Source organism: Genypterus blacodes, unplaced genomic scaffold (assembly GCF_046128005.1).
Source record: "Genypterus blacodes isolate CSIRO-AG114 ecotype Tasmania unplaced genomic scaffold, CSIRO-AGI_Gbla_v1 ptg000062l_1, whole genome shotgun sequence".
Classification (NCBI taxonomy): domain Eukaryota; kingdom Metazoa; phylum Chordata; class Actinopteri; order Ophidiiformes; family Ophidiidae; genus Genypterus; species Genypterus blacodes.
Window position 1 is genome coordinate 353,971 of NW_027466874.1, and position 27,673 is coordinate 381,643.

The following is a 27,673-nucleotide window of genomic DNA, read 5'->3' on the forward strand; positions in this document are numbered from 1 at the left end:
GTATTATTCATTGATTTATAAAAGGGATTTTTCTTTATTTGATATTTGATTGACTAGCGGGCTGTATTGGCTGTGTGTTACCTGGCAGACTGGATCCTCTTGGTTCTCCAGGAGAGGGTGGGGCTGTAGGGGTTGGCGTGTCCACTGCCTACGCCTGGGCGGGTCACCAGCTTATAGCGTGTCCTGAACACCCGCGGGGAGGCGGGGCTACGGTGGTACGGAGCCGTCGGGCCTGAGGGCACAAAGACCAAAAATCAGCAGTGCTACAGGAAATACTGCAGGAAAAGTACTACTGTGTAAAAATACTGAAGTGTGAGCGAAACCAGTAAAAGCATTACAATGTAGCCGCCTTGTTTTGGGAAAGAAAGAGGGAAAGGTGATATGGAAGGAAACAAGGAATTAATGTAAAAAGAAAAGAATCATTTTTGACTTCTTCAATACATATTTATAGTATAAATGTAAACATACACAGAGTGGAGTAAAAACTGAAATCAAATCAGAACAGAGAAACATGACCGCAGATACAAACCAGAGACGAGCTTATTAAATGTCCAGTCATCAGTGCGCACAAACACGCATACAAACACACACACACACACACACACACACTCGCGCACACACACACACACACGTGTACACACACACAGACACACACACTCTGGCAGGTGTGCTCTTTAATAAGCTTCACATATAAAAATGAGGGAATAACAAAGGCAGAATTTTTATGAGCCTAATAAATCACCTCCTCTGTCTCCTTCCTCCCTGCCTTCATCCCTCCTGCCCGGCCTCCTCCTCCTCTCTTTCCCTCTCTCTCCCCCTTTAAGTCTCATTCGTTATGTCGTTTTACAGATCCATCAGAGGAGAGGCGGAAGAGCGCAGATCAGCGAGAGAAAAAAAAGGAGAAGAAGAAGAAGAAGAAGAAGAGGAGGACCGAGTGTTCTTATTTATTTATTTGGCCGCTGATCCATCACGTTGTTTTATGGCGGCGCGGCGCTGGGCTGACACGCCCGCACACTTCCTGTAAAGAATGGAATCCGCGCCGTGGATCAGGAAGTTACGCGTTTACAGATACGGGAAACATTGTTAGCCACTGAAGCACTTCGATTACGGACGCTTAATATCATGTTGTTTCCGCCGAGACGACGAGAACGTTTTCTGGCATCAATCTTAAATGAGTTGCACATGCAGTTAATTGAAAATCGGGAATATTCCACCAAGAACAAACATTACTTCCGCCTCGTGTCGAACACTCTTCACCACGATGGTCGGCGACAACACTCCGTCTTCCTAATGAGTAACGGAAAGAGCGAGGAGACGCGGATAACAAACGCGTTCATGCAGCCAATGAGGAGCTCGTCTGCTATCGGCCCTCACAAGACTTTAATTGCCAATTGTCATGATTGTTGCTATTTTAATTAGCACCCGCTAACAAACCGTGACCACCAGAGCCGCAATGACAAACAATAAAATGATTCGATTTTCACTTCTCTGCACTTCCACGTTGCCCCCCTCTCCCCCCCTCCCCCCTCCGGTCTTCCTCCCCCAGCAGTTCTTTCATTTGTCAGCAGCGTTGAAGCTCTGGATCAGCTGGAGAATTCATCTCCGACAAACATTTACCACCATACAAATCACTGCACACACAAACACACAGACACACAGACACACACACACACACACACGCAGGACATTTCTTACACTGGGGGTGCATTTATTTCATTTGTTGTCATTAGTAATTAATGAATGTATCGATTATTTTTAGTTGTTTCAGCCGTTACAGATTTAGTGCAGATGAGACCCGTTAACGTTTGTGACGCGACACAAACCCTCTTTCACAAAACGCAACTTTGAGACAGGAAGTAGCGTCGCAGGTCCAGATTCAAACGTCACGTAAACAATATGATGTCATCACCAAATGACGTCATCTTACTGTGAGTAACAGATGTAGAGTAGGTTAAATGATTATTACAGGCATCATGATTGGAGGAGGAGACTTCATGTGTTTCTTCAACCGTCTGATAAGTGATAATCATATTAACTCCATCCACACAAACATCCCACAGCATTATGGCAAATAGTCTGAAAGTCCTGAGTTACACCGTCTTGTGTGTTTTCTTGGGAGAAATTCATCTCGAAAGAATGAATGTGTGTGTGTGTGTGTGTGTGTGTGTGTGTGGGGGGGGGGGGGGGGGGGGGGGGGGTTATGAAAGAGAGTGCTGAGGAAAACGAGAAAAGAGAGACATGGGGGGTGGGGGGGGATTAGTTGCCTGGCTTGTCGTGAGGTTTTCTCCCACAATCCATCTGTATTGCAGTCAGAGCTATTTGGGCGTCCTGGCAGATGACAAATAGCGCTTGTCAAAAGGTCCCCCACACACCTTTTACCCCTCCCCCGAGCATCTCTAACCAGCACCTCCATCTCGCTGTAAAGACGCTGTCCAAGAATCACCACGCCACTGTGTCCCGCACTGTCACACAGCTGTTCTACACTGACTGCTGGTTAATGACATCTATAGCGAGCCGGTGCTGTGTGTGTGTATGTGTGTGTGTGTGTCAGCGGCGGGATGGATGGGCGGCATTGCTCTGATTGTAAACCACTGCAGGTTGTGTTGCTTGAGTGGCTCTGGGAGCAATGGGGTCTCAATCTTCCACCGTAGGACCATGACCAATGAGTGTGCGGACTAACACACACACATATACACCTGGGGTCTCAATCTTTCCTTAATAGACCTTTGACAGTGGCCTGCCATGCTGTGTGGGGGCGAGCGAGGCGGCGACTCGCCCAGCGAAGTCGCTGTTTGCACACGCGTGCACCAAACACGTCGCCCATCCATCTCCCACTGATCTGTGCTGTGAATCCGCAGATAATCGCCTCTGCTCGACCCGCAGCGCTCTCACCGCTCTACTCTCTCGCTTCCTCGCTCCCTTGCGTCCTCGCTCCCTTGTACTCTCACATCCTAACACCCTTGCTCCCTCCACTACTAACCTGCTGCATTTACTGCCTTGATAACAGTGGTTCAGCGCCATTTCGCTTCTCATTTGCTTGTACTTATGTTTACACCCCACACACGTGCCGTTGTCACACAGCCACGTTTCTTTAGGGTTCCTACTTAGTAGTAGAGTCAAATTCAAAGTGAAGTCGTAATCATTTAGTGTGAGAAACAATAAAAATGGAGAGAGGCAAGGCGGCAAGGTAGAAGGAGTCTAAGTGTTCCTCGGCTGAAAGGGGACAGTAAGAAAAGCACTGCAGCTCCTCATTTTGCTCCATGTGGTCTCGTTATTGCTTTGAGCTGTTGTGTGCATACGGACACATTTCATTGTACTTGTATAATGAAAATCAAACTAATTTTCTACTGAAGTATCAACCTAACGCAGGGGTCAAACAGCAGGGGGCGCTCCATCCGTTCTAGCAGTTCTCATCCTCTTTTACTCAAACTCTAGATTCCTCTGCAACTTGTGACAGATTATTCATGGAGAAGCGGCTTTATCAAATTAAGACGGCAGACGTATCGCCGCGTAAGTGGATCTACGCTTGTCGAACTCCAGGTCCGTCCCCGAGATGTCGCCGTCGTCTTCTGTTCGCACCGTGGACAAGTTGCGCTTGCAGAGAAGAGGAGCCGCGGTGGGTCTGAGCGCTGGATGGCCCTCTGACTGGGGATAGTGACAGGCTCTTTACCCGACATCCTCTTAGGGATCCCCTGGTGATCCCCTCGTCCTACCTGACGTATGATCCGGAGCGCGGCAGCCTGCCGTCCACCCCCACCCTGGGACAGCGCGGCACTTCATAAATCTTATTATTGACGGCGCCTGTTCCCCATTTCCATCCCCGGGGACTCATCCTCCGACTCCCGCTGCTCCGACGCTCGCACGGAGACAGCCAAGCCGCGCTAACTTCAGACTTAACAAGTCAGTTACCACAATTTAATAACCCAACGCAGTTATGATAAGGTGATCCCTGCACGTTTGACACCCACTGACAGTCAACCCGGAGGTGTCGACAGAAGTGATGCCCCACCCTGCAAACCTTCCTCTTCAAAATGCTGCTTCCTAGAACTCGTCAGGGTGCAATGAAAACGCGGTGTGAATTGTTTCCACTGAAGGGAACAAGGCCTGAGAGAGGGCGAGGCTGAGCGTGGGTTCATCATGTAATGGGACCTATAGTTCTAAATAACGACGCTTCACCCAACACAGCACTATGCCCATACTCTCTATTGGTGTGTTTCACTTTGCTTGAAACACGGATGGCTTGCATGCCCAATGTAACCCTGGATCATTCTGACTTAGAAACCTCGAGAAGGTTTGATCTTCTGGTGGCCACCAAGCTCTCCAAAGTCTGGAGAAATTGGCGTTCCAATCCAAGGCCAACAAGTGTCTGGTTCCTCTGTGACCTTCACTCTTTCCTAAAGCTGCCTTCAGTGTTCTGGGACTCGTGTGATGAAGGACAGATGGTTGAACATGAGCGCTCTGCTGTCCAGCTTCATGTGGTGTCAAAACCAGATTAACACTTGGCCGCAGCATAGACGCCGGACATGAAGTGTCTTATGTTAGAAGTGTTGGTACACCGTGGACCTGCTACAGGCTTTTAAAGGGGAATACTCAAGGGCTCCATTAGTGTGTGTGTGTGTGTGCGTGTGGGGGGGGGGGGGGGGGGATTAAGAGTCGGGTTGATGAGGGCTGATGGGTGTGAGAAGACGCACACCCACCCCTCCCTTGCCTGCCTGTGTGGTGATGATGTCACCACAGGGAAGTGTGTTCAGCGGGGGGTGGGGGGGTGTTTTGCAAGGAAGATGGACAGGAGCGAGCAGGGAATGGGGGGGGGGATTACTGGCTTGTGGCCTCGTCCATCATCGCTGTGGAGCCATCAGCTGTAACTTACACCAGCTGACCCCCGACCCTCGCGCTGACCACAGGAGGGAGGGTTGGGGGGATTCTTCCACAGATGCAAACACAAATCAAGCGTAGAACCACAAAGTTAGGCATCGCTGCGAGGCTGTTGATGGGATGTGACAGATTTAACTGTACGACCACGACTTACAGAGCAGCGTGCCACAACACCGCAAAAGAGGTTTTAAAAAGGAACACATAAAAATTCCAGGAAATTTGAAAGCAGCACGTTGTTGTTTTTGGCGCCCTCTAGCATTGTTACTGTTATTTCTTTACAACACTGTTGCAGAATCCCGACAGCAGTGTTTGAGCAGCTGTCAGGGAGGATAAAACACTCTGACGTCAGATTTTCGGTAATTCACGTTTGCTCAACACGACTGTGCCATAATCTTGACGTACAAACGCATTAAGCTGGTCTATGAAATTTAAGGCTGCGTAGAAAACTGGCTCCTCAAATCTACTGGAGGGAATCGATCTCACTCACATTCTGTCCACTCTGTCGCGTTTCTCTTATGCGGTAAAACAATTATACATTTTTGGCCACTCGAAAGGTCAAAACAAGCCACAGAAGAAAACACACTGGACCAATCTGCTTTCTGCATTACTATTACTTAGCTGATATAAAGAAACTATTTCATGTCAAAAAGTTACTTGCTGCTGCTCTAACCGTCAACAGCACTTGAAAGCCAGAATGTATTTTTCCTCCTGACTCTGCAGTATAACCTCACTATACATCAACAACAACAAGGTCTTCATCACCATTTTATCATCTCCATCATCTGCTATATATCTACAATCAGCATGGAACCTTATGATGCTCCTATATTTTCCTATACTTTGAAAGCACACACCAACTTTCTGAAGAGATAATATAGAAAGTATCCATACATTAAGGTCTTTCCTAATGTTGAATAATATTCAAGCAGACCTCACTGCATCCTTGATGAATAATTCAATGATAATGGTGCCTATGCGTGTTTTTCCAAAGTAGCCATAGGCTCCTGCAGCCATAAAGAACATCAATAACTTAAATAAGATATGACGAAAACACACATTTCCTGTGAATTAAACCTTGACCCTGAACCCTGAGCCCAGAGCTGACAAAATCTTTAGCGGCCATCGGGACGTCTTCAGGTCGTGATTTGTCACTAACATCTTGTAGGGCATCCCGCACAGGGCTGCCCGTGTCACAAACAGCGGCGTCTGGGGTCAAAGGGATGACTGCGGCTGTCAATCAGCACATCCCATTAGCAGCATCAAGAGGAAGAGCCTGGGGCTTTGGTCCACTTAAGGATTTCCATTATTTGTGGAGTTGTGAGTGTGTGTCTGTGTTTGTAAGGATAGTGGGTGTGTGGGAGTGTGAGAGGGAGACGTGTGTCATAAAGCCTTTTCCAAGTGTGACTGGGGCACCTGAAGGTTAAGTGAGTGCATCCCTAAAGGGCAACACCAGATTCCACAAGGGATCTGAACCTCTGGCCCAAATCATACATGTCAGGGCCCCCCCCACCCCGAGCAAGTGGAAGCAGCCCCAAGGGGCAAGGAAGAGGGGTGTGTGTGTGTGTCTGTGTGAGCCACTTAGTGAGGGGATGGTGGGAAAGAAAAAGGGATAAAATGGAAGTAGAGCAGGTGTGCAGGATCTGCTTCAATGCTACAAACAAATCCAAAAGGCGGCAGCGGTGATATTAAACAGCTACTTTGTTAGTTAGAGACAGACAGAGACAGACAGAGATAGAGAGAGACAAACAGAGGGAGGGAGAGAGACAGAGGGAGAGTCACAGAGAGGGAGCCTGTGAGGAGACACTTGTGCACTCTGCTGCGGGTGTAGTGGTGTCTTTAAAGTGTGCAGCAGCTGAACTTTACTATTCAGGACTTCATTCAAGTGACCTGATGTGCAGTGAATTAATAAATATGCGGCTTCCTGTACACGTACATGTGAGCAGGTGAGTATGTGTGGCGCTGTATCACTGAGAGCAAGTGAACATTCTTCATTAGTTTCTAAATGCCAGAAGCAGAACACAACAGTAGAGAAGACATTCGACTCTTGAACATCCCATTACTCTAAATCAAGGATCACTTGGTCCCAAGGAAAAGACTCCTCACAGGGTTGTGGAAATTGTGGAGACACAAGATTAGCATTTCCTCGTCCATTCTGTAACCATCAACATCACAGCGTTCATTGTATTCTTGAGCTGTGGAGGATGACTTCCGGAATGATAAGTAAATGTTGTTGGGTTTTGACGTGGACACATTATTGGAACGACTCTTTTCCAACACTGACGTGTAAAATCGTCAGTAACTTTACATGTCTGAAAGCTTCTTTAATTTCATCGTACTGACTGATGGGTTGGAGACACATGTGGGCCCCTGCGGCATGTAGGGCCCCACACGCGGGATGACCGGAGGTGGATCAGGGGTCTACATTTAAACCAAGCAAGGTTCTGGTTGCAGATGCCAGCGTGGCGAGCATCCGTCACCCTGGCGATCCTTTGGGGCCAGTGAGTGATGGAGGCCGGTCAGCCGGTTGGACACCGGTAGCCCTGAACTTCTGTTTCAGCCGCTGAGTGAGAGACGAGGAGGTGACTTACAACCCCGCCGGGAGACACACAAGCATCGTGAATGTGTCAGAGCGTTGAGAGAGAGCGGGGGGGTGGGAGTGACGAAGAGGGAGTGACACAGACTAGAGGATGAGGGTGTTCCTCTGGAGTGCTTAAACGTTCTTTACACTTTAAGTAGAGGAACATCTCTCAGAGGCTGAGGGTTATGCTTACTTACAGCTGCACTCCTTCAAGGTCAGGCAACCAAAACACAGGCAGCCGCCCAGCAGTTAGCTCCTCCTCCTCATCCACAAGAGAGCTACGGCTGAGAACTAACCGAGAGCTCGACAAATCACATCCCAATTAGGTCAATGGCCCAGGTATTGTATCAATCCTGTGGAAAAGCCTTGACAAGCAACTCTCCCTGAATTTATACATTTAGTTGAACAGTTCATAGAAGCCCCAGCCGTCTCATTATGTTGTTGTTATTTAAGTAAATATGCCAAGTGCTCTCCATCTGTTACTCATACACTCTGTAAACCTTTTTTAACGGTCACAGCAAACACAAACGTGTCCTCCACGTACTAAATATTCAGCCCAAATCTACAGTGAGAACAGGACTTACATATATAATTAGCACAGCATTAGGAGAGGAAAGTATCCTGCTTGTGTTACTGTAAAGGTTTGTGTGTCCAATAATATATAGAGTATAAGTTTACAGATGACTCTTGGCATTGACTCTGATATTTGACCTTTGCATCTCTAAGTAATGAAGAGGGCCTGTTGGACGAGCTGCAGGCCCGCGGGCCACGCTCGGCTCTGTGACGGGGGGGCGGCAATGGGGCTCTTGTGGTGGCACTACTTTTACTGAGGTGAAAAGTGAGGGTTCATAGGCTAAAGGTCAAGAGGGAGAAAGGGGGACAGCGCGATGAGGGACAGCCAAGCCTCTTGTCGGCTCGGGTGCTAATTTGGTGGTGGCAGAGGGCCAAGGGGGTCCGCTCTCTTCTTTCCCATCCCTCTGAGGACCAGCAGGTGCTCGAACCGAGCCAGGCCCCAAATAAACACTCCGCCCCTCCAGCTCCTTCTCAACATCAACGGCTCTCCAGTCACCGGCCTCCTGCACGCACTGCGCCCACTTCATCCACTCCACACAACACAAAGTGGACGGCCCCAAAGGACAACAAACTGAGGAAGTTTAAATGCATTTACTGTCAGAGCCACGTCAGCACGTCTAAAGCCAGTTAGACAACATTGTTGTTCTCTTTGCTGTTTTCAGTTTTCCTGATTCGTTAAGCTGAACGCTCGCTGAAAAAGGCAAAAAAGGCCATTAAACTCAAGACATACGTACAAAGGTCATAGGTTTAGCTGTGCTTTAATGGTTATTTCAATATTACTTTGAGTGACATGCTATATTTTGTTCTGCTTGCTCTCATGTAATAAAAAAGACAACATCTGAGGACATCTGAGGACATCTGAGGACATCTCCAAGCTGATCACACGGATTAGCTGATAAGGTATGGAATGGAAACGCATCACAGCGGTGTGGAAGCTTGGATAGACCTTTGGAGACGTGATGCCAATATCGACTCCAAGACATTTTAAGGAAACCGACCCGGTAGAAACGCATAAAGGGCATAAGCTTGTTCCAACAACTGAGATTACAGAGGGATAACTCTTGTCTTACTGCTCGCCATGTCTACGTTTGCTCTGTCTGTCCTTCTCTTGTGTACCATCCTCACCCACCCACGGTCCTCTCGTGCCGTGGTGGCATTCTGGGTGCAGCTGCCAGCTTCTAATTGGTCCCTTTGGGCCCCTGAAGCGCTGGCAGCAGCCTGCTAAAGTGCTGATCCCAACCTGGAGGAGCGGGCATCTGCTCCGAGCGGACGATGCTGCTGAACCGCTGGCTTAGCCCACTCATAACACACACACACACACACACACACACACACACACACACACACACACACACACACACACACCACAAACACACGGAGGGATACAAACTAATAAAGGTCTTTCAAAGTCACAGCAGACCTTAGCAGAACAGCCCAAAGCCCCAGTCCAGTAACATGAGCACCGTAATAACGTATAAAAAAAAAAAGAAAGAATCATCTGTCATCGTCAGATTATCATTGCATCATTATTAGAAACTTTAAGTTATGAAAGGATGATGTCACAGCAAGCCTCCCCGAATTCAAGTATCAAGTCTGATGATGTCATTTCAAAGACTTAAAACCAAACTTAAGCAAACGCTGCATCTTCCTCATGAGTTCTGTAAGTGACGAGCAAGTTTGTCTTGATGCTTTGCTTACAGCTGACCTCAGACTCTGTTACCATGGCTACAAGCATAGACACTAGGGATTGGTCGAAACATTGGCCAGTGGAAACATTTTGTGTTGGGTTTTCCATGACTTTTCTGAGTTGCATGGATGATGTAGATTGATCCACCGTTACAAATCCTAACTGTAACTTTGGACATTTCAGAGGTTTGTGACATCAGGTCTTTGTTTGAATTATAGCTTTGGTGCAATTCCATTGACAAAACTTGAAGCTGTTGCCGATGTTTTTAGACGCCCTCGTCACTGTGGTAATTCTACACGTGCGGCACCAAACTGGAAATTTATATACGCAAACTCATTACAGCCTGGAATGCCGTGAAAGACGAGTCGCGATGAGAAAGAGATAAAGTGGGAGGCCAAGAGAAGAAATGGTAACACGGTAATCCACTCAAAAATAGACCCATGGTCATGAACTTTGACCACACACACACACACACACACACACACACAAACACACACACACACACACACACACACACACACACACACACACACACACACACACACACACACACACACACACACACACACACACACACACACACACACACACCACACACAGGCTGAGCAGCAGTAAACAGGTAGTATGTTCAGTCGCCATAAAGCAAACCTCAAAGAGGGGCTGACATAAACTCATAAAAGGCCACATTTTTACTCGACGCTGTACGCACATTAGGTTGACGCACAACGCGGCGAGGCGAGCAGTGTTGCTGTTCCTGCCATAGTTAACGTCAGTCTGAAGGGTTAAATACGACGTTCACCGCCGGGTCTGGAACTCAATCGTCCACAGCGGCACTGGAACACTTCAACTACTTCTGTCTTTAAATTCCTTCAGCAGAGATGAAAAGGATTCTGGGTAACTTGCACAACAAATGCCTCAAATCCACACGGCAACAGCAAGGACGACTGGAGAAGACGGGGGAAACATCTTCACAATCCACAACCGCTCCAGGATTTGCTTTACCGCTTTCATTTCCTTAAAATTTGGTCCACGTCAGAGTTCATATGCTTAATGGCAGCTATTTGGCAATCAGTCCAGCATTACTGTCATCGGACAAGACGATCAATGATATCAGTGTGTGTCGCCGCAGAGACAGAGTGAGGTATTTAACAGCTAAGCCCCACAAGACAGGACACAAATTAACCCCACACACACACACACACACACACACACACACACACACACACACACACACACACACACACACACACACACACACACACACACATGAGAGAGAGAGAGAAAGAGAGAGAGAGAGATCCTGGACAGAAGACAAATTAACCACTTCCCACAGAGCAATTCACCAGGGAGCAGGGGACAGTAAACGGCCAATGATCAATATTGCTTTCTTCAGGGAGGCCCACACCGTATTAACCCCACAGGCATTGCATCACCCAGGACAGAGCGCATGCACGGAGACCAACGCAGGACAATGTTGACCAGACTGTCCTCCTCAATGCAGAACATTTGTTTTTCAGTTCTAACAAAATAACAGGGTATAAGTGCACTTGCGAAAGGAGGAAGTCCAGGATCTTTGTAGCACCAGGCTTTGTCCTGGATTACCAGTGTGGGCGGGGCTGTGACACATACACCTGTGTCTATTTACGTTTTGCACAAACATAAATCGTCTCAGGTTCTGGCGCTCCGCTGCGATGGAGGAAATCCTTGCTATTGCCCCATCTTGGACGGGCGTCTTAGGGTGCCCTGGTGTCTTCTCCTTCTCTTTCGCTGCGAAGCTGAAGTGACAGGAGACAAACTAGCTATTTCCCCCGCGGCAACTCAGCGGGGACGGTAGAAAATGAACTGCCGCGGATCAATACTGGACTCTCTCATCGCCACGGAGACGCAGCGGGTGGGCCGCCGGGACAGAGACGCTTTGATTCAACCAGTCACAATCGCACAATGAGTCAGAGTGTGTGTGTGTGTGTGTGTGTGTGTGTGTGTGTGTGTGTGTGTGTGTGTGTGTGTGTGTGTGTGTGTGTGTGTGTGTCACTGCATTCAGGCACAGAGGCAGATATTACACTTGGACAGCAAACCAGATTTTAATTAGAACATTTACACGCTGACTGGACTACGATTTCTTGTATGTGCAGCACTTATGGCAAAAAAGTGAGTAAGTCACATGATGGGGAAACAGATATGAAAGGACGCGACAGGACGGCGTCATTAAGAGCGTGTTGAGGTCGTATGATGTAAAACCTTTGCCAGGCTCATTAAGTGATTCAGGCTCTATTTTGACATTTGTTCATATCCTTGGCCAAACAAACATCTGAACAAACTCCTGGCTTCAACCAGCTGAGGACACACTGGTGGACCCTCAGCATATTCAGGACTGGCTGTGGTCTCTGCCTGGCCAAGGACAGCAAACCAAGTGAAGCCCTTTTATCCTCATCAGCCCATATTTCCAGAAGGCACTGAATGACTTGCTCATTCCAAGTGCAGTCATGGCTCCTTGTGGCTGCGAGACTACCCATAACCCCTTGCGTACTGTCTAAGGTTACCATGTTAAACATGTGTAGTACAGAGAACAAAGGACTGAACCAGGGTTCACTTGGAAGCGGACTGCTGCTGGTGTGAAAGGACGACTAAGTCTCCATTCAGTGGACCAGGAGGCCTCTGCTTGGCTTGGGGACTTAAAATTCATAAATTAAATAATAATCCACTGGAGTTTCAGCAGTATAGATCTTAAAGTGATGATATATGGAAGTCGTCTTTGGGGGCAATATTGCTTTAGCTGAGGAACTGATAATTCAAATGTAACTAGTGGGAGTGAAGCGCAAGCAGATCGCCAGAATAATTTCTGTTGGCAAAACTCTCATCTGCATTGCTGTAAAACTCTCCTGTCACCATCATCTTCATCACTAAGCAATCATAAAGGAAGGTACTGAGACAGCCTGAACGCTGCCAGCCCCTCCAACAACATTTGCTGCGCAAACTAATCTGCGGCGTGAACAAAGGGCGCCGGGTCAACGGCCTGTCAGGTTGCTGAGCCAGCAGTAAACATGTGTGCAGCTCCCTCTGCAGCTCACTGGCAGTAATGCAGCACAGTGGCCTCCGTGCTCACATGCTCCAGTGTGAGAGTCTGTGCCCATCTGTTCATCTAGTTACATCTTTTAGGAAGACCTGTCTGATGTTCTGCTGTATCATTCTGCACTATGACCAAAGAGAAACTCAATGTCTTTCTGACGCACAAGTCATTGAGCTGAGAGGACAATAAAACACTTTTTGTACTTTTGGGGTCACATTATTTTTGATACTATTCAATAGAAGCACTTTGTGTTAATATCAGTATGTGACACAGCAGGAGAAACTGTCAGGAAGGGATGTCACATTTTCACTCAGCATGCACAGCAGTGCTGCAGCGTACAAGTTGATAAATGTGGCTTTTTGCACATTAAAGTGGGATAAGAAAGAACAAGCTGGATCCATAAGGGTCCAATCAAAGACCTACAGACCTGGAAGCACAAACATGTAAAGGTTTCAAAATAAACCTATAACTGATAATGACCATCCAATGATATACAGTCCATGAAACCTCTCCTTTAAATGTCACAGTCCCTATATGTTCTCATATTGGGCCACAGTCCAAACTGGCCTCTGTAACATTTGGTATCAGTTTATTCTGTCAGAATGCAGCACTGCAGCGTTTAGCCTTCATTACTACACCAAAGATGACAAACAAATCCGCTTTCATTGTTTTGGTATGTGGTACCAGTTATTTATATCATACCAGCGCTTATAGCCTTGAGCACTATGCTGATCACGGCTAACCCCCTTCTGCCGTCCGTGCCAACCCTGCTGGAGCCCAGCATGGCCTCCGCCCGCTGCCAGCAGGGCCGCACCGGCACGGTGACCGCAGCCGGGGCACCTGTGCCATCGCTGACACGCCTTAAATCACTGGCAGCACCCTGACCGAGCGTGAGGGAGAAAGTGAGCCACTTAATGCTGCAATCAGAGCATGCAGGGGTGCTTAACAACATGGCAGGGCATGCACGTGGACACACACTGATAAACACACACACAGCAGAGGACTCAATTACTCTGCTTCTGTTCAGAGCAAATCTCACTAATTAAATAGGTTAAACATTAATTATTGAACCATAGGAGAGACCCTCGGCGAAGGGAGGGGGGCGGGGAAGGAGCGCAAACTGGTGGTGGTGATGGCGGGGCGCGGCGTTCTTCTTAGGCTATAAAACAATTCCCACCCGGCGCGGCTAATCAATACAACCCTGCTGGAATTAGCAGTTATCTTAAAGTCCTTTAACAAGAGCGTGCTGACTGACAAACACAAACAATCATCCATTATTAAATACCGCACACAACCGCAGAGGAGGGGAGGCGGGAGGGTGTGATGAAAATGTGGCTGCACGAGTGTGTGGAGCGATTGTAGGTGTGTGTATGTGTGTGTGGTGTGACGAAGGGGAGGCTGAATAGGGTGAGTTAAGTGAGATTGAAGGGAAGCGACTAACAGATGACTGAAATAGAGAACGGAGGAAAAATTAAAGCACAAAGGGGAGCGAGCGAGCGAGCGAGCGAGAGAGAGAGAGAGAGAGAGAGAGAGAGAGAGAGAGAGAGAGAGAGAGAGAGAGAGAGAGAGAGAGAGAGAGAGAGAGAGAGAGAGAGAGATCCATCATTCATTACGCCCGTCTGTCGCCGCTCTGCTTGAATGCTGATCCCACGTTTGTTACAGCACTGACACGATCAGACTGGACTCAGACTGGACTAAGGCGGATTTTCATGAAACTTGGTGGGACGCAATACAATGATATGGATCTTAAACATTTCTAGATTGTGAGATGCTGGCTTCCTGTGGATCTGGCACCACATATGTATGTACGTAGAATCATTGAAGTACCAAATAGGGAAGAAAACATACAACTACAAACCTAAATATGTAGCTATGGTGGTGCTGATTACATTAAGTACATAGTTGACTCGCAGTTACATTCTCTGATACAACAAAGAAGGCATTCAGAATCAGGAATATTCTGAATTCTTCTGCTCTAGATCAATCAATGAGACCAAATCCAAAATTTCCACTATCATGGATTGATGTTTGGACAACTTGAAAATACAGTATTATGATCTATAGATACTCAGTCTGTTTCACTCAGCCCCCAGCACTGAAGACAGATGGGAGCCTGGGAAGAACAGGGGACAGGGAGGTCAGGGACTTAAAGGAAAGTTGGGTGTTGAGCTCAGATGTTCGCATGCCAAGCGTGGCTCGAAGCACACAGTCAAATTGCTGGGGGCCCCGCAGAGAGTGGACAAAACTTAACCGTCCCCATGGGAGGGACAAAGAGGCACGGGGGAGGGGGGGAGGAGCAGGGGGACCCGGGGAGGCACTTAGATGGTTGGGGAAAGGAGTTGTAGGGAAACGGTGGGGGAGGTTGTAGGGGGTCACTGAATAACTCAGCACCAGAATAGATTCAGGCTTCGGGTGTCCATGCAGGCCGCTAGGACTGAAATGGAAAGTTGAAAAAAAAAAGGAAACGTCTAGAAGAAGAGGGGTCGGGCTTCCCCCTCCCTGGAGTCCTGAAGCCCTGAAGCCCTGAAGCCCTGGGGTCTTGAAGCCCTGAAGCCCTGGAGTCTTGAAGCCCTGAAGCCCTGGGGTCTTGAAGCCCTGAAGCCCTGGGGTCTTGAAGCCCTGAAGCCCTGGAGTCTTGAAGCCCTGAAGCTTGTCGCTGCTCCGGGATTTAGCAATACGTGAAACCGCAATGTAGTATTATTTTCCCCAAAAACCATTATTGTTATCTCCCGCCAAAGGTTTGAGAACTTCACTGTCTTACCGTGGCACACTGACTGACTGCTAGTGTAAAGATGGCAGTCTACGGAAGTGTTAGAGTTACTTTCTTCAACCTCTTCATACGCTAGAACATAACAAGACTTTTGGTGGTATTTTCTTTCACCTCAATCTACTCACGAAAATCAGTGTCACATCTAGTCCCGTTCATTTTGAAAGGGAGCTTCATAAGAGAAACCGGTTGGCTTGCTGGTTGTGCTCGGAACGGTTAGGACGGATTAGAAACCACGTCGTAACCGGGCTTCAAACGGTTGGAGCTGAGAGTAGATACAGTACGTGTGTGTGAGAGACGGAACCAGAGAGAGGAAGAGATGTGATGAGGGCTTCTGCTCATAAAAGTTGAGTACAGAGCTTAGAAGCGCTGGTCAGGTCACATGACCGTACAAAATTCACTTACACTACAGGAATATGGGTCTTGGCCCCGACTTGGCTCCTCCTGCCTACCGAGACTCGCAGCCAAGCCATCAATTAGGAGAATATGTTTAATCCCTGCGGATGGGGAGGAAGCATGGAAAGAGAGCGAGGGTGTGGGCGGGCAATTACAGAATGAGACTGAAAGAGAAAGAGAGAGAGAGAGAGAAGGATAATGTGGAGAGAATGCATGGGTGCATCACCATCGCTCTCAGGGTCTCTACAGGGTCTCCGTGTCCAATTCAGATTCGGATCTTGCCTACATCCGATCTTTACGTGCCTCCTGTGTTTATGTGGTTTAATTAAGCCCCAGATTAAAACCATTGGGCCTGGCAGCTCCAGGAAACTGAGCCTCCATCCTTAATAACAGCACACACGCACACGAGACTAAGGGAAAAGAACACCAACGCATTGGTGGAAGAAATTACAACGATCCACCAAATTGAAGAACCAACTGTATTCTGGGGCCTGAAGTCTGGATTTGAGGATCAATGATTTAGAGACCATCAGTCACTGTAAAGCTAATACACAGTCCTGTAAATACACTGTTTTATCAAACCCCTAAAACTCACAACCCCAGCAGGACCATGTGTCCCTGCGTGTGGGGGGAGGGAGGGGAAGGGGGCTCCATAATTAACATGCCAGGCGCTCTTGGGACTCCTTGCTCCTCTTCCCACATAAACGGCAAACACCCATGATTATTATGGAACCACGTCGATGTGTGTAGACATATGGAGCAGAGCAGGGGGAGTAGGGTTACTGTCACAGGGCAGGCTGAGGGGTGGGCACGCTCTTCCACTGACAAAAGGTGAAGATTTATGGGGTTGCTCATAATGGTTCCTGACTGGCCCCCTGGCTTTTACCATTACAGACCGGCTACAAAACGGATCAGAACCCAACAGCGACAAACGTATCGAAGGGGCATTGAGACATCTCGACGAGCAAGCAGAGGACAAAGTCAAACACAGCAAACAGTACATGAGGTCCTCTAGTGGTGAGGTTACCTCAGAATATGATCCCATTCATAGAAACACGTAAAGAGTAAAGAGTTAAGAGTTGGTGCTCCAAATTTTAATATACAGTATATTTATTTTACTTACATGGACTTCTGTAATATTTTACTGTTTTTACCTGTTTTTAATATCAAAAGCACTCCAACATTACTTAAAATGCAAATGAATAAGCCCTGACAGCAATGAGAATTAGATTTAAGTTCATTTTCAACATTTGAGTCTAAATTTATCAATGTAAAACAACGAAAACAGTAAAAATGTAAAGCAGGGAATCATCACCTACTACCAGTTAAGATATGTCCTGTGTTTTTCTGACTTTAATGGACTGGGCCACATAAAACGCAGCTCATTTGCATTTCCTCTTTAACTCTCATTAACTGATGTATAGGCTGAGCTCGTCATTACGTGACCTCATTTACTGTAATCTGCCCTCCTGCAGCACAAAACACAACAACTTTTAGGGAGCCGGCAGATGAGAGAGTCTGTTTAAACGGACGCACTGCCTTTGAAAAAACACATTTCAGGCACTTTTTTGTGTAAATCTCCATGAAACAAAAGGCAAATCAGGACCTGAGAATCCGTTTTCTTTTGAATGAAAACGTCACATTGTAGAGATTGGGTGGCCGTTCCCCGATAGCTACACATGGCCCAAGCCAAAGCATTTCCCAATACCACACACACACACACACACACGCACGCACGCACGCACGCACGCACGCACGCACGCACGCACGCACGCACGCACGCACGCACGCACGCACGCACGCACGCACGCACGCACGCACGCACGCACGCACGCACGCACACACACGCCGCCGCCGCCATGTGTTGTCTAATAATTAGCGGGGCCGTGGCTGCGTCCTGTTAGGTTTCTGATTTATTCAGACAGCCTGGCACATGGACCATTCCTCTGGATACCATGAAAACATTTACCTCCTTAACTGGGAAGGAGTCGCAGCAATCTGCGTATAAAGTTTCTGCACTCAATGGTATTGATTACACATTTCAACACATGTCCCTCAACGTCCTTGCACACACACGCGGTATAAGAACACCGCCTAATGACAGCAGGTCCCGGCACACTCTGAGCTCGTCTCAAAGTTCCCTCAACAAAACACCGAGCCCGGAGACACGAGTACAAGTCGCCAGGGACGCAGTGAACGTCTCCAATAAGTCATAGAACTAAAAATAAAAGATGTAAAAACCTGTTGGGCGGTTCCAAAACTTTCAACAAGCATCATCTAACAGATGTGTTAGTGTTGGTGTGTGTGTCCTCATACAGGTCTGTGTTCATGTTGATCTTAAACGAGTCCAACCTCACAGAAGTTTAATTACGGCCAGTTGACAGTTTAATGGGAGTCCTGGGAGGGAACGGAGGCCTCTTGCTACATGGGGGGTGGAGGGTGGAGTTACGGACGTGGTTTGATGGCGTGCATGCATGTTCCTGTGGCTCTTGAGAGGTTAATCAAAATGCCAAATGACACCAGAGAGTTGCGATGAGCCCGTCCTGTGCCAGACGCCATCTTACCAGAGGAGCGCGACCATTCACGCAGCCACAGAGCTGCGGGGTTTATATATAGGCACAGAGATGGAGATGTAGAGCTGCAACACACATGCCAGAGCAGCGCGCTGAGCCCGGGCCTCTAGGGGTTAAACCTGATTATTGATACCTCAGAAGAAAACACTGTAAATTAAAACTCTTACAGTGATTTACCATGGATATTTGTTTAAACCACAGGATACATAAAAGCTCTGGCAGTGATCCCTGGACTTTAGTAATTAAATTAATTATGTCCTGAGTCAGGACATTTTACAGCTCAACAATAAACTTTAACAATAAAGATGACAGTTAGAGTAAATATTACTGTAAATTAAACTGCTAATCATCCCACAGGATATAGATTACAAATAAAATGTATTAATATTAATTATACTCAAAAATAAAGATAGAACTAAAATATCAATTATCTTAACATAAAGTAAATCCTGATACCAATACGGTCCAGGCTGATGTATTGATCCAGCTCTAATAACAACACATCTTCTAATAATTTAACTTTCTGCCTCCTAAACCAGCGACAGAGCTTTACAAAACCATTACGGCCAGACGGCGACGCCGGACGGGGGGATTTGCTTGCGTGTGTGGCCGCACATGTCACGGCGGGCGAGTGTGTGCGAGACGAACGGTGACAGATTGAAAGAGAAAGAAAGAGACAGACGGACAGAAAGGGAAGACAGTGGTCCACCTGTTTGACACAGAGAGCCTGAGAAAGTGCAGAGGAATGAGCAGAATGCCCCCCCCCCCCCCCCCCCCCCCCCCCCCTCCGTGTGTGTGTGTGTGTGTGTGCGTGTGTGTCTGTGGTCTAACTGATAATATGGGAGCATCAGGGAATGGCATTTGGAGAACGGTATTTAGAAAAGCAGCTGATAGGAGAAACATGCAGACACACACAGACGCAGACACAAACTATTAAAATGATTTCGCCAATAAAAAGGTAAGAGATAGACGGCGAGGGAGAGAGAGATGAGCACACACACATACACAGGATATAGGGTAACACTTCCAATATGTACATAGCAACACTAACTGTGTACTCTGACGTCCAAACAAACAGTGACTTAATACTGATGCCCTCTATGAGCTGAGTGTCCGTGTGCGTGTGTGTGTGCGCGTGTGCGTTTGTATGTGTGCAGTGTAAGTGACAGAATGTGGGAGAGCGAGTGGGTGAGAGCGGAGGGGGGGGGCGAGCGAGACAAGTGGCTGTGGTGTAAATGAAAAGTGGGAGAAACTGGAGCAAGTGTGAACCAGCGAGCGCCGCAAATAAGCAAACAAAAATAAGCAAACATGCATCAGCCGTCCAAAAAAAGCAACAGCGGCCATCGGAGCGGCGGGGCGCTCACCCAAACCTAACCCTCTAACCCCTCTAACCCTAACTCTTCACTGATCTGTGGCATTACAAAGATTTGGACGTAAACACCAGGAGTCTGCGTTAGCGTCCAGACATATTGATGCTTTGTGACAGCCTGCACATCCACTGGACACAGTGTGGACCAGCGAGACACTGGACCCAGTATGGACGTGTGACAGCAGCTTCAGCATGAACCCTGGCTCATACCATCTAACTCTCCTGCTGGATCCATGCTAAATTGAATTATGCCGTTTTGTATTACTTTAATGGGATTACAATTACACAACTTCTAATGTGCATGTACTGATGCTGTGCTACATGAGCCCCCCTGCTGAGCGCACGCGCAGGCGCAGACGCTCTCACACACACACACACACACACACAAACACACACACACACACACACACACACACACACACACACACACACACACGTACAGACACACACACGTACACACACGTACACGCACACGCACACGCACACACAAGCACTCCCATTAAGAAGTCTGACTGAATGAATCTATTTCCATGCACATCGTCTCATTCTGATACTGGGAGGAAGCTCAGTTGGTTTGATATACGGCAATATAATCGCAGTATAATAATGAGTGTGTGTGTGTGTGTGTAAACGTACTGACTGACAGGAAGCTCACACACATGTGAAGAGAAAATTACACTCTAATAACGTGTGATTGACATTACTACTCTTGCACAGGTTGTTGATTTCAATATAAAAACAACTGTTCAGCCGTGTGTGTGTGTGTGTGTGTGTGTGTGTGTGTGTGTGTGTGTGTGTGTGTGTGTGTGTGTGTGTGTGTGTGTGTGTGTGTTTGCAGCACTGGAGAAGGTGTCAGTGGGGCCAGGATGCAGAGCAGCGCACATGATTTATGGGAGAAATAAATGGGCTCATCGTCGGCACGGTAACAGGATCCCCACAGGAGGGTGGGGGGGCGGCGGTATTTTTCATGGTGGTAATGTGCTCCATGGTGTCGGGTGTGCAGGGTTAGGGGGTAGGTGTGTGTGTGTGTGTGTGTGTGTGTGTGTGTGTGTGTGTGTGTGTGTGTGTGTGTGTGTGTGTGTGTGTGTGTGTGTGTGTGTGTGTGTGTGTGTGTGGTAAGCTGAGAGGGCAAAGGTGCTGATGGGCAACAAAATGACTGAAAACAACCTTAACAGAACTCTTTGGAATCTATAAATTCCTGGAAATATTTGAACAACAATAATGTAAGATTGATTGATTTATTTTCATCTACTGAGTTTACCATTTTTGATGGTGGCATTTCATTTACTATTCTAATTTACAATGATATCCATTCTGGTTTGTAATACACTTATGAAGGGACTAGTTCTTTGTCCATAAGGAACTTTAATGGCAGAGTGATAAGGATGGGGGAATGATTTAGGGAAAGGACGAGAGAGGAGAGGAGAGAGAGAGTATGTACAAGATGAAGCACTGTTACTACGGGATTAATAAAGTGACATATGAAGGAGAAGTAGTCCCGTGCCTTGCTTGACACACACACCCAAAGAAGACCCTCGAGGATACCAACAATATTGGCTGTTACAATCTCTATTTTGTTTATAAACAATGTTGTAAATTCCGAGTTGCAAACCGGTGAAGACATGTCACTGACCTCCCACTGACTCTTCTTGGGTAACAGTCATGTTCAGATCGAAAACCCTCCACACAGAGCGTCCTGACCCTCTGCTCAGGTCAGGGGTCAGGTCAAACTCAGACACGAGGAGGTCAGATAGGTGTGGAAACTTAAGTTCCAACTCAAGACGGCAGCTTTGAGTCGGCTTCATAACCTCTGGACATGAAGCAAGAACAGACGCTGAGTGAGACGCAAACACAAAGTCCACAGATGAGTCGTGACACGTGCATACAACTCCCATGTATATGGTGGTGTTGATGAATCCCAGCTGATCTTACAGTGAGTGTGTGTTAGGAGTCCACACCCTCACGTTAGGAGACAGGTCAGAGACGCGTTAACACTCTCATCCCAACGCGCACGTGTCTCCAAAACGCTCATCGAGTTCACGTGTACAAACGAACTTCCTCCAGTTTTTAATGAACCTTCGCTGCTGTACGACAAAGAAATGACAGAGAGGAGGAGAAGAAGACTGAGTGTGGAAGTGAGGATGTGCGAGCGAGATGGAGACCTGCAGCGCTCTGGAAGCTCGTCACACGGGGGCCCCAAGCCGCATGGCTCAGCACTCCACAGTCCCATCCTGACATTTATCTGCTTTATTAGATTATCTGGGCTACATGGCTGTCTTTAGGCGCACGCGCACACACACACGCACACACACACACGATTCATTACGGACCTAACTGCTTACTTAGGTTTATGCCCTCTTTAAATTAAACTGCAGATAACCGAGCACCTAGGAGAGCGCGGGAGGGAAGGGGGGGGCGGCTGGTCATTGAGGAGGAAATTAAGAAACATTGTTTGCAAGCGTATCATCATGCGTGTGAGTGAGAGTGTGAGCATGGTCATAAGGTTGCGTTTTAACGGGCTCATCTATAGGACTCTGCTTCCCATCATTAGTAATTCAATTTGCTCTTTATTAGCAGCTCTTATCTGAGGCGCAGACGGCCGCGAGCTGCTTCTCCCGCTACATCCTCCCGCCCCCAATCCGCGCCGCTCCACTCTTGCTGCACGCGCACGCACGCCGCCCTCGGTGCATTCACATGTCTCAGGACGGTCGGAGTTCATTATTTTCAGTCTAAGCATCAGACGTGGATGGAGGAAACGCACGCTGGCGTACATGGTGGCCGCTAGCCCGCTGCCACACTGCAGCTACAACCCATCATTACTGAGGCTGCATTAAAAGGTGATATTCTGTCCAGCCTAACATATGTAAATGGAGGTAACAAAACAACTCATTAATAATACAGATTTAAAGTAGGTTAAAACTTTGGTCATTCTTGAGACAATAAAGCAATGTTTTCACACGTCATGTAAACGCCATAACGGCGCACTAAAATCAGAATGTTGTCAGGCATCTAAGTGTCCCAGCTAGACTCTCTTCATGCTCCAGCCGGGCAAAAGTATCATTGCTGTAATAGCGCCACCATCAGGTGAACTGACATCACTGAGGTCAGATGTCCAACAACGCCAACCACTCAACTTTGGGCAGCCAATTATAGCAAAACAGTGAGGAAATTCAAAAAAGAAAGATGAAACTTTTGTCTTACTCGGTTTAGATGTTCTATGTGTAAAATTGACCCAAAATTGTAAGAGGAGATACCAAAAATACAAAAAACACAACAAATCTGGATACAGGTCAACAAGGCCTCAACAAGAAGCTGGTGATGACAGCGCCACCATCAGGCCAGCAGGTGCCAAACGTTCATGAGTTCTTCCCTGAAGTTTCATAAAAACCAGTTCCTAACTTTTAGAGCGATCCTGCTGATAAACAGACGGACACACAGACAGACGTGACGACAAGATGAAAGGAGGAAGAGGAAGCTGCTCAGACCTGCAACAGAGCAAAAGAGGAAGAGGAGGAGGAAGCACAGCCACAGGGAGGAATAAAGCCTAATGCTAATCGTGATGGCTTCTCTAATGTTCTTCTGACTCCATCGAGTACGGGAGATTACACCAAGAGATGGGCGCAAGGCGTGTAGGGTGCACGGGGAATGACCGGAGGGCCTGGAGGGGCCAGAGGAGGGAGGGCGAGCGAGAGAGGGAGAGCGGGAGGGAGGGAGGGAGAGAGAGAGAGAGAGGGGCTGTAAAAACAATGATTGCTTTCCATCAGGTTGGGCCTATATTCTACAGTTCGTTAAAACAATCCAATTTGCAAAAGGATAATTATGCATTAGCTCCTTTTTATCTACTGGAGGGAGAGCGGTGCCGCGACTTGATAGCAGCGCCGCCCCCCGCCTCCACCTCTGCAAATTACCCGCTATCGGCACTTGTTCGCCATCACGGCTGAATTGGGCAATCAATTAACCTTCCTCCCCCTCCCCCTTCCCATGGTCCGCCTGTACCCTCCCCCTCCCCCTCACCCCCCCACAGCAGCTCCTGCACACCAGATGTGAGCTGTTGCCCTCTGTTGGTCAGATATGATAGCAGGCGACTCTCAGCGCAAGATCCACCCCCAGCAGTGTTGCTTTGTATTTCATTTCATCATTACTTTCTTTACTTGTTTACAGCATCATTGTATTTTTTACACCTACTCTTCCATTGAGGTTTGTTACACATTTTCACTTATGTCTTATTGTTAGACCTCCTTTTCTAATCTGTTACATTGTCTTTGTTTTTCACTCGGTTTTATTCCGTTCCCCTTCAGTTTGAGCTGTTCTGCATATAAAGAAGATACGAGTAATAACAAACATGAATTTGAGATCATTTCCTGATTATTCACTTTAGTTCACATTAATTTGTCACTTCATAATTTGTGCTTAAACCTTTTTATCTAATCGCTTATTTATTCATCTTATTGTATTTCTTATTATTTGTCATCTTTTCATTTAATACTTTTTAGCTTTTAAGTTTTAGCTGCTATTTTTTATCTCCTTCTGATATTTTGATGTATTGATTGATTTCTTTGATGGTCTAATTGTGAGTAAAGGTCGCTCACATGTCGTCTCAAAAGGTCTAAAGACACAAATAAGGAAAAACTAGCTAATTGCCACAAACGTGACCGAAACTCACACACACTTTGCCCACCACCTTCAGAGAAAAATCGCTCCAAACTCCCAGCAGACGGGAGAAGACGACAGCTGACACCCTGTCGAGGGGGGGGCGATAGGTTTAGGGCGTCCGAACCTGGCAGGTCAGCGAGTCCGTGTAGGAAATCAAATCGATACGTTTAAAGGGGATGTGCTCAGATTTTTGTTCCCTCTCGTTTATGGAATTTGCGTTGAACGTTGTGTAGAAATGTAGAGGGTCAGGAGGAGCTCTCATAGAGGTGCACTGGAAAAGGGGGGAATCAATATGAAGCAAAAATGGAAAATGAATCCAGGCACTCGTGTGGATTTTCTGCAGTTAAAAAGCCTTAATGTAAAGAGCCAAAGCATGACCTCGCCTTTATTTACAGGCCCCACAGTCATAAAGGCTCTTTAACAACAACTAAACCATGATTTACTTTCCATTTTTGCATCAAAACATGAGGTTGACGCCTGTGAAAATGTATCAAGAGACAAACCCATAAAGCACAAGGCCTGCTAGCGGGCGAGCGAGGGATGGGTCGGCGAGCAGGCAAGCGAGCAATGGGCTGGCGTGCGAGTGAGAGATGGGCCGGCGAGCGCCATGTCACCACCAACCACTCCCCACATTTGGCTGTGTGCCTGATAGCCTCTGAGCTCCAGATAAGTTTGGGAAGTTGGAGGAGCAGGAAGAGGAACAGGAGGGAAAAGAACCCTTACAGCAAGCAGAAAGCCAGAAGGACAGATGTACAGACGTAAGGGGTCATACATCCACCAAGGCCGAACACGCGTCTATTTGAGGCAACTCAAATTCTATCATGGTATAAATACGCCACAATGTTTCCACTCAGATTGCTGTTTTACTTTTGATGGAATTGACAGAAACGTGGAAAAATGTTACGTTATATTACCGGTGTAGTACCAGGATGTGGAAGTTCTTTCTATCATACCCGCATACCTGGATTGCCCTCCACAACGAAGCTAGCCAGCTAATCCTGTTATTTGCGTTCACGTGTGGAAAGCTCTTCTCCTGCCCTGGCCCCTGGGGTCAGAGGTCAAAACTCCTACTGTACCTTCACCAAGAAGGGCCTCTATTACTGGATCCCTAATAAATTGGGAGAAAAATTTGTTTCCATGGATACACATTTGTCTGACAGCTCATTAAAGAGGAAGATTAAATGCCTCCGGTGAAACAAAACAAAAAACCTCCCGTGTTTGCGTCCCATGTCCTCTAAACGGGCCTGTTACTTACACAAAACAAACATCAAACAGAACTGGAGCATGCGTTTCTTACTTGTCCTCGGAGATGTGGACAGCCGCCGCAGCTTGTGTCTCCCAAAGGACACCAGCTCTCTGGGGGGCGTCCTCCTCACTCCCATGGGCGTCATGGTCCAGGTGTGCGCTCTGCCCCGCTGGAGGTATTTGCTGGCCGCTGTCACACCTGATGGAGCTCCGCCCCTCTGTGACACACTGTTTCCACAGTAGCGTGGTGAGAGGACAGATGTTAGACCAGGCTCAGTGTTTACAGCAGAGACAGCAGGTAAGACACATCTAACATGCTGACATGAACATAAATTACACTCTGCTGCCACCTACAGGCTAAAGGCAGTAATGTTAAACAAGCAAGAACACAAGAAACCAGCACCTATCTATGTTTGACCTTTATAATCTGACTTCTTGACCTTGAAAACCTCCCCATTGTTTCTTGAGGTTTCTTAGGACATTTGATGAACCAAAGCTAAAACATTGCGTCCCTAGCAGAGGAATTAATAATAATAATAATCTTGAGTCATTCTTAACTCCATTCTTAACTCCAACAAAGGCTTGGCCCCACAACAGCCAATCAGATCCTACTTTCATGTCTCCATACACTGACCTGCTGGGAGACCTCCTGATGATCTTCATCCTGCTGCGTAGCTTGAACCCACCAGGGGAGGAGCAGAAGGCCGGATGGAAGGAGCGAGGGGACACCACTGAAGCCACAGCATGGCCCGCTCTCATTCCTCTGTGGCTTTTCTCCGAAGTCCAATGGAAGGCTGACTTGCGACGGGCCGCTCCCGCCGCAGCCCCAGAGACGCTCTCTTCACCTGCCTTCCAGCTGTAGCGGCTCCTGGTGGAGCAGAAGGACCCCATGGCTCCCTTTCTGCCCTTAGGGGAGAGGGAGGACGCCGCTCTGAGTTTCTTGATGTTCTCTCCTTTCTCAAGAGCTTTCTGAGCCAGAGCTATTTTAGGTGATAGCGGCTTTCGAGAGGATCTTGTCTGGCTGGAGACCCATTTGTACTTGGAGGTCTTTGGAAGTGCGATGACCGGGCTGAGTTTTCGAGGTTTCTTGGTGATCCTCCTGCTGATAGCGGAGGGAGGGGGGCTCAGTGTGGGGCCGGCACTCGCAGCTTTCCCTGTATCCTGAGAGCAGCTGCCAGCTTGTGTGTGTCCTGCTGCTGCTGTGTTCTGGCTCTTCACCCAAATGAATTTGGATTGTTTCTGAAGAGATGTGTGAAGTTGGGCTGTGCTGGGCCGAGACGAGGGGTTTAGGTTGAACGGTGTAGATGCAGAGGGAACAGAGGGGGTGATGTTACCTGGAGCTTCTTCGTGTTCAGGCTCGGTGCTGGTTTTCTTCGTGACTTGAGGATGGTTCTGTTTGGAAGCTCCGCCTTTCTTCTGTGCCACGAGCCCGCCCCTCTGCTCGTGTTGCTCTGTCCAGTCTGTACCTCTTCTTGGATCTTCATGATAAGACTCGGCTGCTGTTATTTGGGGGATTTCTGGTGACACCGTGGCTGTTTTGGCTCCATGGTGAGGCAATGAGCTGCTGTGAGAAGTGGGACCAGGCTGGAGATCAGAGCAGGAAGATGAAGATGAAGGCGGTGAGATGGAGGCCTGAGGGTTTTTGTTATTCAGTGAGTATGTTTTCCTCCAGCCTCCCCGGCTGTGAGGTGGTTTTCCTCTGGAGCTGTGAGGATGAGCTCCGGATGACCTTTGACCCCCACCTCGGCCTCTGGCCAGTGTTGAACTCCATTCAGTTCCTTCACATGGGGCGTCACCATGGACACGCTTATGTTTATTGATGAGGTCTGAAATAGATTTTTTTCAAACAGGGAAAAAGTTCTGTTTAATCACACAGAAACATCAATCAGA

The 27,673-nt window shown here is 47.7% G+C and overlaps 1 protein-coding gene across 1 annotated transcript in view; it reads right to left on the reverse strand.

The window, feature by feature from the left end:
• The window catches only part of zc3h3 (zinc finger CCCH-type containing 3), a 54,151-nt gene that overhangs the window by 25,887 nt on the left and 591 nt on the right, over positions 1-27,673 (reverse strand). The window contains exons 2-4 of the mRNA XM_076154518.1: positions 26,418-27,609; positions 25,836-26,011; positions 82-232 (exon numbers count right to left, since the gene is read on the reverse strand). Of these exons, the coding sequence (XP_076010633.1) occupies positions 82-232; positions 25,836-26,011; positions 26,418-27,609 (1,519 nt within the window). The remainder of the gene's footprint in view (positions 1-81; positions 233-25,835; positions 26,012-26,417; positions 27,610-27,673) is intronic.